Source organism: Perissodus microlepis, chromosome 14, assembly GCF_051167445.1.
Source record: "Perissodus microlepis isolate ML-2025 ecotype Zambia chromosome 14, ASM5116744v1, whole genome shotgun sequence".
NCBI classification, from domain to species: domain Eukaryota; kingdom Metazoa; phylum Chordata; class Actinopteri; order Cichliformes; family Cichlidae; genus Perissodus; species Perissodus microlepis.
The window spans coordinates 4,083,470-4,099,130 of record NC_140474.1 but is presented as its reverse complement, the minus strand read 5'-3'; the positions used below and the strand labels follow the sequence as shown (position 1 = coordinate 4,099,130).

The 15,661-nt window shown below is 41.8% G+C and overlaps 1 protein-coding gene across 2 annotated transcripts; it reads right to left on the bottom strand.

Moving 5' to 3' along the window:
• Positions 1-116: 116 nt before the first annotated feature.
• Positions 117-15,298, bottom strand: LOC146372900 (heterogeneous nuclear ribonucleoprotein L-like). Of its 2 annotated transcripts, XM_084951826.1 has the most exons (14): positions 15,198-15,298; positions 13,821-13,936; positions 13,217-13,454; positions 10,974-11,059; positions 10,625-10,721; positions 10,311-10,383; positions 4,732-4,764; positions 3,969-4,040; positions 3,301-3,548; positions 2,087-2,208; positions 1,441-1,642; positions 1,284-1,341; positions 1,019-1,129; positions 117-794 (listed from the first exon to the last, which is right to left on the bottom strand). In XM_084951826.1, the coding sequence occupies exons 1-14, from the start codon at positions 15,273-15,275 to the stop codon at positions 736-738; spliced, it is 1,593 nt and encodes a 530-aa protein (XP_084807952.1). In that variant the 5' UTR covers positions 15,276-15,298; the 3' UTR covers positions 117-735. The 2 variants fall into 2 exon arrangements, with proteins under 2 accessions (XP_084807952.1, XP_084807953.1); XM_084951827.1 differs by lacking the exon at positions 4,732-4,764.
• Positions 15,299-15,661: the final 363 nt, after the last annotated feature.

The following is a 15,661-nucleotide window of genomic DNA, read 5'->3' as shown; positions in this document are numbered from 1 at the left end:
TATCCTGGTTTAACCTTAAAGCTGATCTATTTCTGCAGTACACCGCTCCACTCTGAGCTGCATTATTAAAAAATGAGGGTCATGTTTACACTCAAGACACCGAAGAGTGAACGGAATTCAAGTTTGTTTTTTATTTTGTAAGAACAAAATTCTCTGCGCACCAGACACGAAGACGCAGACCTAAACAGACAAATTAAAATAACAAAAAAAATTGATAAAAGTTGCAAAAGACAGCTTTTACAAAACCATGTTGTCCACTGCCACTGAACAACCCGAGCTTAGAACAATCTTTCAAATGTTCTGTCAGGTTCCTGTATGATACAAAAAAGTAAAAAGGACAACTTAATATTGAAGACACACAAAAACTGATACTCTAATGCCAACTTGTTCTCACTCTCAGGGTTACAAATACAGCTGTTATGTCAGAAGATAAGCGTCCAATGACATCTTACTTGAGGCTTCTAACAAAAACGGCAGTAATTGAGGGGCTGGGGTGAAAACATGTTGATGCCACACATCTGGGGGATAAATATCAAAAGTTTAAATGCTTGTTAGCATTAGTTAAGCTTAATATATCAAATACACAGAATCACAACTGCATTGTGAGAGGTTACAATACATGACTGTTGAAAATCTGTTTCTCCCCCGTGGTGTGTCGCAAGCAGTCATGGTCTAAGTACACGTGAACATGGGAATGCAGGACCAATCTTCAGCTTCCTCGATACAAAAGAGCACTCAGTTGGCGTGCTGAACAGTGGAGAAGCACAGTTTGAGGGTGTATGGGTAGGGACCGGCTACAGAGAGAGGAGAGAGTCAGCGTTAGCTCAACCCAAAGAAACAAAAACAAACCATATACAAAATTCCTGCAATGAGCCTCCCAACTGAACTGAATGTGTGCTTTAACAAGTGTGTAGGTGAAGCACTGTCAGCTCCTTACAGTTAACTAACTCTTAACCTGACAACTGCTTAATGTGTATAATTTAAAAAAGGATACTTGAGAGCATCATTGAAAACTTACTTGGATTTTTCATTTGGTAGTGGTTTATCATGGCCAGAGCTTCCATAGCATCGTTGATCGACTCCCACTCTAACAGACCTGAAGCACTGCGATCACTGGGAGCTGCTCCGCCTGGTGGGCACAGATGCAGAAATGTGATGAGACGTTAGATTTTATTCAGATTCAGTCATTTTAAATATTTATCGGGTGCATCTGCCAGTCTTCGTAAAGCTCACTGGCATAACTCAAATACACGTCAAGAGGAGGCGGGTGTAAAGCAGCGTACTTTTTCCTGTGAACATTTTGACATTAACAGGAGCCTTGACACCGATCTCGTCACAAATCTGTAAGAAGACAAACATCGTTAGGGTCTGCAGGTGCAACACTTGTGATAGTCACAGTTTGAATCCTTGGGCTGCATGTGCACAGTTCCTCCTACAGACCTGAGAGAAGATCTCCGGCGTGGCTTCTGGCTGAGCGTTGAAGAAGTGCAGCACGTTGCTCGGGTGCTGGATGCGGTTTTTAGCTGCTTGTTCTGGGGAGGTGAACCGGTTGTTCCTGGAGCCATGGAATTCCTTGAAGCTGCTTGTGCCATCTTCCAGCTCGTAGCATTGACCAGGAACGATGGCTTGCTGCTTGGATACGCTGCAGGGAATAGGGGGGGGATCAGCCTTTTAAAATCATTTATGGCTCCAACTTACTATTTAAGTCTCCAAAACTCAGCAGCTTCAGAAGCTCAGGCATAAACCAGTGGGTGATGTGTCCATGTTTTGTGATGACATTTCCACAGCCTTTACTTTGGACTAAAACAGTGCGTCAGCCTTTGTGTGATTCAAGTCTTTAAAGTGAAACTAACATCAGCCACTCTGCTGCCCGTAGACTTCTTGTTTGTGATTGGTCAGATGTTTTCAACTCCAACTGCTATCCAGGTGATAGATTAGAGAATCCTGGGCAAACGACTATCAGTTAACACTGGGGCGAGTGAAACTGTTGTGTTTGACTAGAAGCTGCTTTGTTCGGGTTCAGATGGTCCTGGAGCGATTTCGTCAGTCTGACACTTGTAGATTAAACTGTTCAAGTTTAACTCACCACACATTCAGTTTCTGTCCAAACAGGAAGTTGTTGTTGAGGTGAGTGATTGCACGGTCCACAGCGTAGCAGTCTCCCATCTCCACCATGGCTGCTCCGGGCTTACTCTTCATGAACTTCACCTGGAAGGGTTCAAAGATAGGATTGACTGGTGCTCTGCTATTTGCCTTTCGCTTTGACCTAAACACAGAATCAATTTGCTCTCTTGACTTGTGTGCGTGCTGATGAACTGGAACACAAGTGTGGCATTGTTGAGGTGGAAAATATTGACTCCGTTTCAGCCATGATAACACGTCCTGCTTACATTCCTTTGTTTCACTCTCAGTGTGAAATTTTGCCCGCTGGTAACTTCATCCTGCTCACTGAGCTTTTATATCCAAACAGGAGTTAGAAAAACAAATGTGATACACCTCCTGGGTCATTGTTAAATGTTCATGTCAGTGCATTTACTTCTGAAGGAATATACATTAACTGCATAAAAAGATTGAGACCGTTATGCAAGTTTAAGTAGCAAATCTGGACACAGCACCTGTACCAGTTACCATTTAAAAACATGAGCCTGTGCTGGTCCGACGCAGGGTTTACATTTTTCTGTGTTCATTATTTTAAATGTTTGCATTAACTTAACGTTCACCTAAGAAATCTCACTTCAGGTTTTACTGTCCAAAGGTGCCATATTAGGTTTAAGTCATAATATAGAGTTACAGGGTTTTGTAAGTTCATATTAATTACTACAGCACACATGAAGACCCACAGGCACGACATCCCAGGGACTTAGACATGCACCAAAATCATCTTTTATTAGACCTGCGTTCTTTCTAATGGTCAGCAGAGGTCTGACTGCTGAAGACTTCTGGTCCTAAACAATAAGAAAACATCCATCAGCTCCGAACTCTGACATCATCCACCGATGTCGTTAAAATAAAGACCATAGCCTGATATAAAAGACTGATGTCTTTTATAAAAGACCCACCTTCATCTTAGCTCTTTCAAACCAGGACAGTTCTGACCAACTGTGGGAGCGTGAACATACCCATGATTATCAATACAGTACTTAGAACTCATGATTTAACCCACAGTATAAACAGGAAAGTGTTTACTGAGCTCAAGGGAGATGAAGGATGTTTTCACATACACCAAACACAATCAATGATTGATGATTTACACTGCAGCAGCTCAACCATCAGCTTCGCAGCTAAAAAACAGGCACTGACCCGCTCTACGTTCCCATAGAGACAGAAGATGTTGAAGACGCGGTCGGCGTTCATCTTGACAGGGTCCAACCCGTATACCATGACAACCGGCGAATCAGCATGTGCGCCGTACTCGCCAGGAGGAGGGGGAGGAGGTCCGTAGCCTGGACCGTAGCTTCTCCCTCCACGCCCTCTCATTGGTGGACCCATACGGCGACCTTCGTAGGGCGGGGATCCGTAGCTCTCATCGTAACCATGGTAACCGCCTCCTGAAGAATGAGGCAGAAATCAGGAAAGTGAGAAAACGTGAAAATAACCCCAGTAATCAAGCAGGGTGAGGTAAGCTTTTCTGGAAAATACTGAAATCTGTAGAGCCAATTACACAGGACACAGCACCACCTCACTGCCACTGTGTGGAGGACCCAATTTACACAATTGTCTTAACTTGAATGTACCAAGTTTAAAATGACTGTTGACTCATACTGGATGTAGATAGTTTGGATTATTAAAGTTTAAACCTCAGTTTCCCCAGTTTAGGGCTAATAAACCTAGTCTTAAACTAGATCTCGACTGAATCCTTCTTTCAGTCTGGGACTAGGATTAATCCACGAACAGAGGAGATTAGCTCAGCATTTTGCATGTTGTGTTTCAGTGGGTTCTCTTGTTCCCCAGGGGCGTGAGAGCCTTACCGTACTCTGGAGGGTGGTCGCCCAGCAGAGCAGGCTGTCTCTGGCGCTTGTTAGGGTTGGCATTCACATCGTCTATAAGAACAGGAAGACAAAAGGAAAGAAGAAAAGGATAGAGAAAGAAAAAAAAAAAAAAAAAAAAAAGGTGATAAATATAACAAGAAAAGTCTGGAAACAGAACTGTAATCTCTACATGACAATGGGATGCTTGAGCACAAAATATGTATTATGGTAAACTGACATTTTGATGCCAAAAGTGCATCAGAGTGCACACCAAAGCGTCTAAATAATCTGTCAGAGGAACAATTACAAAAACAAAAAAAGAAACTAATCAGAGTACTTAAGAGAAACGCATGCATTTAAAGATTGATGCATCTGGCTCTCACAGGCCAGATGCATCGGGCCTGCGAGAGCCGCTCAGATTACAGATTACACTCCAAACATCTCAACCATCTCAGCAACTGCCCCTTTTGGTCTTGAGTGATTGTAAAGGAATGGTGGGGAGGGCAAGGACGTGTAATGAATGACAAAGACAGAATTAGGGTCTAAGGAAATAACCCCAAAACCCCTTTAACTCAAAAACATCCACAATGCTAAACCCCTTAGCATGTAAAGTGGAACAGGAGTAAATGGCAAGGATGAGGTGGATGCTGATGATCTCAGAAGTGAAGAGGGTAAGGGTATCAAACAAAGTCAGTCTGGATAAGTATGACAAATGGCTAAATTTAAAAAAAAAAAAAAAAAAAGTTTGTACGCTCACACACACCTGCATTGCTCCCATTGCCATCTGCATCACCATCTGTACAGGTACACAATAATCATACACAATCAGAAGGGAAGCCAGGTTAATCATGGTTACATCTTAACTCAAGTGAAGTTACCCGAGGTAAGTGTGGAGAGTGCGTTAAGACCACTCGTAAATGATAAGGCTTTCTGTCCTCAGTGGGGAAGAGTTTTATAAGAAATGCAAGCTTGGTACCTTTGCAGGTGACAAATTTAGACTCTCCTAGCTTTACCAGGTGTGTGCCGCTTTGTAATTAGCAGGGTTGGTCACAGACACAGACTAAATAAAAGAAGGACGTAACCACCATTGGTTTGCGAAGCCTTGTTAGGAAGTTTCAGGATGAGTTCTGAAACCACACGAAACGAGAGAACCCGAAGGGCACCGCTCACTCTTTGGCTAACAACTTGTGACTAACAAGCAAATAGCCAATAGGACACCCTGGAAAACCTTATTGTGTCCATACTTTATTTGGTAAACTTAATGCGTTACTCGGTGAGAACATAAACCAATCAGGAAAGTGTTAAATGAGGTCACAGAATGGAGCTAAGGACCAGTTTTCCATAGACTTCTACACAGCTGCAAGTCTTTTTGCCCCCTGCCGCCCATTTAGAAGAAACTTTTCAGCGTTGGTAGCTACGCCCATCTTTTATGCCATCTGTGGTCAAGCACATCCGACACGAGCCCATTAAGTTCACACCCAAACTCCAGATTAAAACATGATTTATTTCCCAAAGAAACTAGCACAGCTCCAGGGAAGATGGATGAGATTACTGATGGCTGTAAACTGCCAACAGAGGGAGCAACAACACAGTTTACAGACATACAGAGAGCAGGTTTGACATTAGAAAACAGAACCACAGCCTCTTCCAGAAAGAGAGATTAAGCCTGTGTGAGGGGAAGGAAAAAAATAATTTAAAAAGAATGGAGTCATGTCTGTCTTGTGTGGCGATGTTGGTAGCTGGGCTTTGGGGTCATGTGGTGCTGTGCAGTTATGTTCCTTGAGAACAGGTCTCGATTTACTTACTGCAAGTTTACAAACAGTGGGAGGAAGACATTTGCTGCGGCAGTTCCACCACTCTCCACTCAACTCATTTCATCCCAAACTCTTATCCATTTCCTCTTTTTGGGGAGGGGGGGGCAAGTCTCCACCTCAGGATCGATTTCCTGGTTTAGCAAGCTGAAACGCCCACTGGTAGGTGGGGAGCTTGGTTGGCGCTTCCATCCTTTTTGTTGCGCTTTGGAAAGGTAGGACTTGAAGCTGCCATAGAGCACATTTCAGTGGGGGGGGAAGCTGGCTCCTCTTAGCCGCAAATTGCCAAACCTGCATCACATGGAAGGTGTTACACAGGTTCTAGAGACTTAAATATATTTAAAGAAAAAAAGGAGAAAGAAGCTAAACAGGGATGCAAGTAGTAAGAAAATCAGAGGGAGAAAGAGGAGAAAGAGCGAGAGAGAAAAGCTGTACTCCATGTGAGGGAGGGACACAGTGGATGGTCTGACTGGACTCTGAGTGTGCTGATGGTGTTGTCAGCAGTGTCTTGTCTTCATCAGTTGTCTTGTGTTGACTCCAATGTGAGTGGAAATGTCTTGATTCGAGGGTGTGAGGTGGATCAGTCGGTACGGCATCAGTGTGCTGCGTTCGTGTCGCAAAGCGTGACGAGCAGTTTAGCTCGAGGCTTTAAAAAAAATGTGATCTTGACTGATTGTTATCAGTATGCATCGTCTGCTGTGGTGAAAGATGCCTGTCACTAGCTTCTGACTGGGTGGGTGGTGCTGTGTCTTCTCTGGTGTCAGTCTTCGTTTGGTGTAGACAATGGGAGCACTGTAGCTGCTTGTGTCTCAAAGTGACGAAGAAGGGGGAAAACGGAGGGGGGGGACCGAGTGTAGCTCAGTACCAAAACTCCCCACACTCTACAAATGTCTCCATGGGTCTTGTGCAAGAATGCAGAGATGACGATTGAGTCGTGTATCAGTCCTACATCGGCGTGTTGGATGGATGGTATCTCAGAGGACATTTGGCCCTCTGTGTGATAGTGGTAGTGTCCTCCCTGAAGAAGTGGATGCTTGAGATGGTGGTCGCTGAGTGTTGATGTCAGCGTGTATCTGCACAAAGCTTCTGTGCATAGTTGTTTTTTTTGAAAGTCACCCATTACAGATAGCCAGTCAACTGATGCTGGTCCAACACCTCTGTTCTCAGCCAAAATTAAATGTAATAAAATACAGAAGCACAAACTTCAACTAAAGCACATTTGGCTTTTTACACCCGACTACCGACCCCCCCCCCCCCCAAACATGTTTTGTCAACCGAAATGTAAATTTTAAGGTGTAATTAAAAACAGTGGGAAAGACCAGCATTAGTCTTGGTGGCAAAGACATGTTTTTCAGTTAAGTGACTTTAAAGGTACCTTTTGTAATTGCCCTCTGCAGGCAGGAGGGCAACACTTAAAAACTTCAGATGCTTAACCTTAATTAGAAAAAAAACAAACAACAAGCTTTTTTTTAAAACTACAATTGTAAATAACTGTTCGCCTGGTTTAACAATGGTTAGGTTAAGTCACTGCACCTCGGGGTAGAAAGTGGCATTACACAAGAGTACAGCCCAACCATAGACCAACTTCAGTTGTAAGTCTTTGACCTGAAGCTTTAGTTTGGAAACAATTTTAAGAGGGGAAAAAAAAAAAAAGGAAACATTTACAAAAAAGTACCTTTAAAGTCAAAGTTTAACCACACTTTAAAAAAAAAAAGTAATAGTACTAACAGATATCCAAAAACACTCCTGCAAAAATGTGCCATGAGAAGGGCAGGAACAGCAAATGCCAGCAGAAAGAAAATGTGCACATAGCAGGTTAGCTTCTCTGTGACTGAACTGATTCAAGAGGACATTTAATGAGAACTAATAGAGCAGCCAATGCTCAGTCAGTGTGACCATACAGACATCTGTCTCAAAACTGGGACTGGGAAAAATAAACCTTAATCTTCTCTACTTTAAGTTACATGAAGAATATCAGAATGTCTTATTTAACATATAATAACAGTATAAAGGAGTAAACAGTAGGGGTGCAACGATACACAAAATTCACGGTTCGGTTCGGTTCGATACTTTGGTGTCACGGTTCGATATTTTTTCGATACAAAAAATGTTCATGTCTTTTTAATTTATCATTTATTAAAATTATAAATATATATTTTAACTCAAAAGTACAGTTTTTAAATTTAATATTGCTGAAACAACAAAATAAAAAAAATAAATCTTTCTGATCGAGAAATCACTCATCTTTGGAAAAGAGAGTTTATTACAGAGAAATGGCTCTTTCCAAAATAAAAGCTATACTATACGCTTCTTCTGGGCTATATTCTCAGCAGCATATTAAACATATCAGGTCCCCATAAGGAGAATCATGTGCTAACGGCTGTCTAAATGACTCGGGTAAAGTTTGTAGCATGCGTGCTTCTTGTTTTTGTCTGCTTCCACTTGTCTTTGCACTAGGATGATGTCGGCGTAAATGTGCAGTCATATTCGTTGTGTTCCCACTAGTGCTGTCAGCGTTAATCTTGTTAAAATGACATTAACGCCATAACACGGCAAATCTCCGTTAACAAGTTACCGTGGATCGCCCCGTGCGTGGGGCTGGACGGCGTCAACACGTTAACAAGCTAACTGCGCTAACGCACTAGTTCCCACAAATTGAGCATTGCGCGGCACATCCGACACACTGTTTTACTTTTGTCCATGACACGCTTACCATCAGGGTCATGCGTCACATGAAGACCAAAATGGTTCCAAACGCCAGATCTGAATGAGGGTGGGGGAGGTTCAATTTTGGGTAGCGTTGAGGCAGTTGCCATGTTGCAACGAGCTTAGCTTCTGTCTTGCTAGCTTGCGCTGCGCTCAGTGGATCTGCACTCGACAGTGGAGCCTAGGCGGAGTAGTCGAACGCAGATCCACTGAGCGCTCAACACAGACAGCATTGTCAGAAGAAAAGTTGATAAAATAAATAAAAAATGTATTGTTGCGTACCGAACCGAAAGCACTGTATCAAACAGTTCAATATTGATACGAGTATCGTTGCACCCCTAGTAAACACTGTTGCTTCCAGTCAGTCACACTGCTGTAATGTGAAGTAAAAGCTGTGAGACATTTCGACCTTTTCTGCAGCAGAAAACAAAAACGCACTTTAACTGTCCAAGACTAGACTTCTGCGGGAAATAGATGTCCTAACCTGTCACCTCTACCTTCCACGCCATTCAAGTCATTACATTTATCAGGATGCACACATCAGGTTACGAAGTAAGGTTAAAAGGATTTTCCATTTCCTCTTAAGCTATGAGGCAGATTTGCTGCTGAAGCCTATTTCAGGCATTAGACTGAACCACTGGTCCCTGCAAACCAAGTAATTTTAACATCTTTACACAAGAAGCTAGCATAATCTTTAAGACTGAAAACTAGATTTGTTTATATTATTGGTCTGAAACTGCAAAATAATTACCAACTTGAGCTTTAAAAATAAAAGTAGTGGAGCAAATATTGCGCATTAGCTCTAATTTAGATTAGATTTAGTTTTAATCAAGCAACAGAAACGCCTCCACCTCCCTGCTTTTTTCCCCAGCCTTATTGTTTCTGTAATGTTATAGACTTCCTTTAACGTAAAACAGCTACAACAAGGAAAAGAAAGAAAGAAAAACAATGTTTAACGGTGGGTTCGCTTTGCAGGTGAACTGACTGGTATATGTACCATCACTGGCCTGTGGCTGTTTTTAACCCTTTATGCATTTTGTTGTTTTGCAGTATTATTTATTATAAGACACCCAACTTTAGAAAAATCAATCCATTTATTTAAATCACTCTTTGTGGAGGAGGACAAATTGTTAATATGCTGTCCCAGCATTAGACAAACAGTCTCTCTACTGCTTCGGGGAAAAGAAAGCTGCTCTATTCTTGAAACAGTGAAAACTACTTCCTGACAGTAACTTCCGCCTGAGGTGAACTGACTTAATGAGCTGCTGGGAAACACAAACTAGGTTAGACAGGTGCCGAAGCAGGATCTACAGTCACAAGCACCACAATTTACTCATCTTAAGAGTCTGAAGGGAGGGTCACGTAACAAGTTCAAACACAAGTAAACCAGAACAACAAGATGCCACAGAAAATATTAGCCTCGCTATGTTATCTTTCTCTCTGTGTGTTCCTGCCAGTCTCTCCACTTAGCGATATACTGGTTTGTAACAAATAAAAAATTACAAGTTCTGCTTTTTTTTGTTTTTACTTAATGAACCTGAAAACCCAGAGAAATGTAAAGACCCAAAGTAACGCTTCAGTCATAATGCCACACTGGTTTGTTTCAAAATATGCCACATACACTTTAAAAAAAAAAATAAAAAAATGTATCCATGTTGTAGCATTATCAGTGAAGAGTGCTGCCTCCATCTGCCCAGTAGCATGCTTGCTGCAAGTCCCCACAGTGGCAGTAAGGGTGCTGAACAGTATCAGGCTTCTCAGCTACAGAGCATATGTAGCACTAAGCAAATGTCTGGGGGTGTGTGTCTGCTGCTTGAGGTTTTACCTGGGCCTCCCAGATTGGGGTTTGTGTAGTCCCAAGTGTCCTGGTCATTCTTGAACACATTCAAACGAGTGGGCTGGAATAAAATGTAAAAAAAAAAATATGAATAAACAAATCCAACTTTTAACCTGTCAAATGAAAATAAATTTTAACTGACTGGACCAGGGTTCTAAACCGGTGGCTCTTTCCCTCCAATCTACTGTGGCTTTGGCTAAAAAACTATCTAGAATCAGTTCTACTTATAACTAGCTTTCATTACATGTCATTAACTCAGAAACATTCACTTTCTAACAAAGAATTTTATTTGCAGGTGTTACCTTTGCATACTCGATCTTCAGGGTGCAGCAGCCAGAGTAGATATCTGCTCCATTGAGTGACGCCTTGGCCCTCTGGGCACTTTGAACGGAGTCAAACGTGATGGCATGGTTAAGGGCACAAGGTGTGTATTTGGATTTTTTAAATGCCACTAAAGAATGAAAAAGAAGACAGGAGACAAAACAAAAAACAAACCCACATGCTGTTAGGCACTGTGGGTAAATTTTAAGCAACTTTAAAAACTTTTCTGATCTCCACCCTGTTTCTTATATGTTTATAAAGATACCAGCTTTCCTTTGTTTCTCACAGTTAACAAATAAGATAGCAGCCAGTGAACACTTGAAAGGATATTCAACCATTGCCTGGACGCCGTTTTTCCTGAAGATAACAATTCTCTGGACCGGCCCACAGTTGTTGCAGATAGTGTAGAGGACGTCCTGAGAACATGAAACAAAACACGGGTTTTATGATTAGATTTGTTATTCAAAACGATCTTAATGCAAGTTTTGACCCCCCCCCCCCCCTTAAAAGTTTTATACAATTTATTTATTTTTATTTTTTAAATAATCAGTTTTCTTGAAACTCACAGATTTCCCCCCAATCTGAGCACCACCCTCTGTACAATCTGAGAATCTGAGAGTTACAAAATTCTAGCTATGCAATTACCCAAAACAGCATTAAAGTGCAACCAGCAGGTGTGAAGTCAATTCCTGAGTGTACTTCCATTCAAAAGGGTTACAACTGTAATCATAAGCTAGGTGGAGTGCAGCGATTCCCAAATGGTGGCGTTCAGAACTTATTGATGCTGTTGGTGTGTCATTAACTATATAAAAGATCCATGTTAAATTTTAAAAATTGATTAAATATGTCAATCTGAGGATGTGAACTTCTTCAGTAGGGTGCACCATATAAAGTGGATTAACATAACGCTACTCATTGTGTATTAGGGCTGGGCGATATGGCCTAAAATCCATATCACGGTATAATTTTAAGCATGTGCGGTAACGATATATATCGCAATATATTCTTTTCTTCTGTATAACGTATTTTACACACTATAAGGCACACTTAAAATCCTTTAATTTTCTCAAAAATCGACAGTGTGCCTTATGTATGAATTCTGGTTGTGCTTACGGACCTCAAACAGATTTTATGTGGTACACGGCGCTCAAAAATCTGTAAAAAATGTTTTAGTATGACTTTGGGAAGCTATGAAGGCGCACCGCTTCATGGATTGTCAGAGCATTACGGCCACCGTAGTCAGGAGCCTCGCGGAGTAATCTGGGTCCAAAACTCAGTCTTCTTCGGGTCCCAAAGTCAAACAAACACTGCAGCATCACTGAGAGTTAAAAACTGTTTAAATTCTTTCATCTTTAATAAAATGATCAGCGTTGCTGCTTTACCAGGTGTAACAATTAAGTTTAACATCCAGGCATCCATGAAAACAGAATTTATTAAATTCAACGGAGTTAGGAGTTAGCAGGAAGTTAGCTCGCTAGTTTCCACCTAAACATGATATAGCATGTTCTGACTGAGAGATATCTGACAAAATTAAAACGTACAGCTCTGCTATCACTTCCAACATAAATGAAGACAGAAAACTAAGCAGTGACGTTTGTAGGGTTACTGAAGTTGGACTAGCTGGTATATAATGATGTCCTACGTGATCGCTAGCAAAACAGCTACATTAGCATAACATTAGCACAGTGAAGCTGAAGGATGAACGCTAACTTTTTCCACTCGATAAAAGTTAACGTGAGGGTTTCTGGTGGTTGGGGACAAATGCAATTGCATGGCAGGATGCTATAAACGGCCCAAACTTCAGTCAGGAGAACAACTGAGATAATCCATCCACAATACGAGGTTAGACATTAATATACTGCAACTACATGGGAATAGAGCGGCTGCGAGAGAATTTGGCATTAATGAATCAAAGGTAGGGAAGTGGAGGAAGTGCAATTTTTGGCTTTCCTCATATTCCAAAAGTGCTTCGTCTCTTTGCTATTACTGTCGCCCGGCATAATTTGCAGATGTTGTTTGCAGCCGCTGCAATGCTTTCGACCAAAACAGGCGCAGCTTGATGTCACCATCAACATGCTCTATCGCGGTAGAGTCAAAATCTCTGGCCAAATTTATATCGTTTCTACCATATACCGTTTATACCGCCCACCCCTATTGTGTATGTGTATACACTTTCACTGAAAGGACGTCTACAGGCTGATACAAGCCTGGGGCTGTATGGTGTCCATGAATGATCTAAGCAGGGATGTCTTTCTACCGTTACATCGCCAGTACAGCACCGCCACTCAATTTTCAGAGAAAAGCAGCACATTCTAACAAATGGCAAAGATACTCTGTATTTGTATGGGTTGTAGCATTTGTGGTCTCTGCTTCCCTTTTATTTCAGCCACCGACACATAACTGACATTGTTCCAAACTACCAGAGCGGCAGCCAAACTTTAAAACTTTTCCTGCAGTGCATAACTACTAACAACCGTTTGTGGTAAAACAACAGCACTGACATTTAAGGACACCCGTCAGCTGGTACACAAAACAGTCCCAGGCAAAGTAATGACACAAATCTTTGCACTCACCGTTGTAATAGGGTAGATGGGGTTCATGATAGTGAACAGAAGAACATTGTTAACGGTTCTCGAGTCATCCGAGTCTCCGGGCCTGGATATCTTCTGGCTGGTGGAGTAGTTGATGAACGCTGGGTGGCCGGCGATGTATACCTGGTTGTCTGCAGCATAAGTCACAGCTGTTGATGATCCGTTCATGTCCTCGTACTCCACCAGCGCCTGACGCTTATTGGGCATCACCACCACATAGCTAAGACAAACAGAACACATTAGCTGGGAGTTGATAACTTTATTTATATCGCACCTTTAAAAAAATCTTCACAAAGAATGCCAAACTAAGACAATACACAAACTAAAAGCTGATAAATGAATGACATGTAAAAACCATCCCATTGGATCTGACGAAGTAATTTGAAGGAAGTCATGAAGCTTCGAGCCTTGGTGAGGTTGTTCCAAAGTCTTCAGATATAAGCACTGACTTAAGGACCCTACCTGAGGGTCTAAATGGATCAGCATTTCTCTATGTAGTTGAAGGCCAGAGTTGGGTTTGGTTTAAAAGCAATCATTAAAAGTCACTCAGCTGCTGCTTGTGGAAAACTTTATTCCAAGTTTTTACCTGATTGCTCCAAATTCTTGCAAGGCTTCCACGAGGTCAGCTTCTGTAACACCATCCACCAGCCCCCGGACATGGACCACCACGGATGGAAGGGTCTTGTGCGGATCTTCGTATCCCTATTAAAAACACAATTTAAAAAACAAAACAAAAAAAACAACTTACTGTAGACTTCTTCTTTATGAAGGTTTTTTTCCTGGCTCATAACGAGCATCTGTACAGTGAGAGACTTTGTAATTATGCAACTGTATAAGGACCACAAAACAATCGAAATGCGATTCTCTTCAGACTTTTAGCTTTAATTCAGGATTTCAGCAACTGTTAAATTGAACTATATTTATACAGCGCCAAATCACAAAAGCAGTTACCTTGAAGAAGAAAGACAAGAAATTAACTGGATTATTCTGCATTTAAAAAAATGAAATACAATACTGGGAATTCTCCTTTTATTGGGCACCAAAATATTTGACAATCAATGAAGGAAACTCGAAACATGTCCAGTTACTTGTGCAACCTGCGGACATCGGGTCATCTATTTAAGGATTCTTCTGACACGCTTAACGAATTTATCCTGCAGGAATAATTGCGAGTGAAAGGAAAATTCCCTAATGTGCATTTTTGCGGGGTTTTTTTTTTTTTTTAAGCCGTCCCACAAAAGATAAAATATATTTTAATACTGTAACACGCTCTCTTCCACATGGTCTAATAAAATTACACCTAGCTACACCAACAAGCTACTCAGTGAGACACTCAGGATTTCCAGTTTGTTGCACTTCTGTGCGTCCTTCTCGGACTGACTACTGGTCACTATCCCGTTTGAGTTTTGAGCAGTTGGGGGGGAAGGGGTGCTAATCAGGCCCACAGTTCTAATAACGTGCTTTCAATTGCATAGTTATACAGTTCTGTATAAACGTAAAAAAAAATAATAATAATTGGCTTGCTCAAAGTATGGACTAATGGTCAATGATCTCTACAATAAAAAGCGGGTTATTTCGTGGGCGACTAATAGCTAGCACGTTGCTAACGTTACCGGCACTAGAACAAAGCCGAGCTACGGCAAGGCCGAGCCGTGAAACCGCCCTCCGACAGCTCCATTCAGGGGGCAAGGCACGGGCACAATACTATTTACGCCCAGAGACACATCCCGAGCAGCTGCAATCTAAACTACACAGCATTTAAATGGAAAAATATTGTAAAACGCCCAGTTTTGTCGTACAACTATCTTCCCGGGCATGGATTTAATAACCTGCGGCGCGTCGTGACACATTTTTTCCAGCTCACATCTGAATGAATCAAACTGCACCGAGAAATGAGTTACCGAGCTGCGTATATTCACACTGTACGCTAAACTAATTCCCATTCTTCCTGAGACCAACGTACCGTGGCCATTCCGTCGGTTTTCTGTCTTTTCGTTGCCCTGCCGTCTTCGCTGTAGTAACGGTTAGCTGCAGTAGCCATGTTGTCCCGGTTAAAAAGGATGGTGGTAGTGACGACGAAGTGAAATGGACGGAAAAGTCAAGAAAAACGAAGCTTGCGTATCCACGCCCACTTTCAATACATAACGCGATATGATAGGCCAAGGCAGCTGTCAATCAGCTTGTAACTTGAGTAAGAACCAATCGGAAAAAAGAAGCGTTTAAGTCGTTATTTTGAAGTTAAACGCAGCATATACCAATAGAGATTGAAAATGTGACGTAATTCAGGGGTAAAACCGCAAAGGATTCTGGGAACTCATGGCAAGAGGTACTAGCGCACACAGGCTTTCAATTGAAATTGGTTACACAGCGATAAAAAGAAACAAAAAATGGCAAGAAGCTGTAGTATTATTAACTGCAATAGCCGGT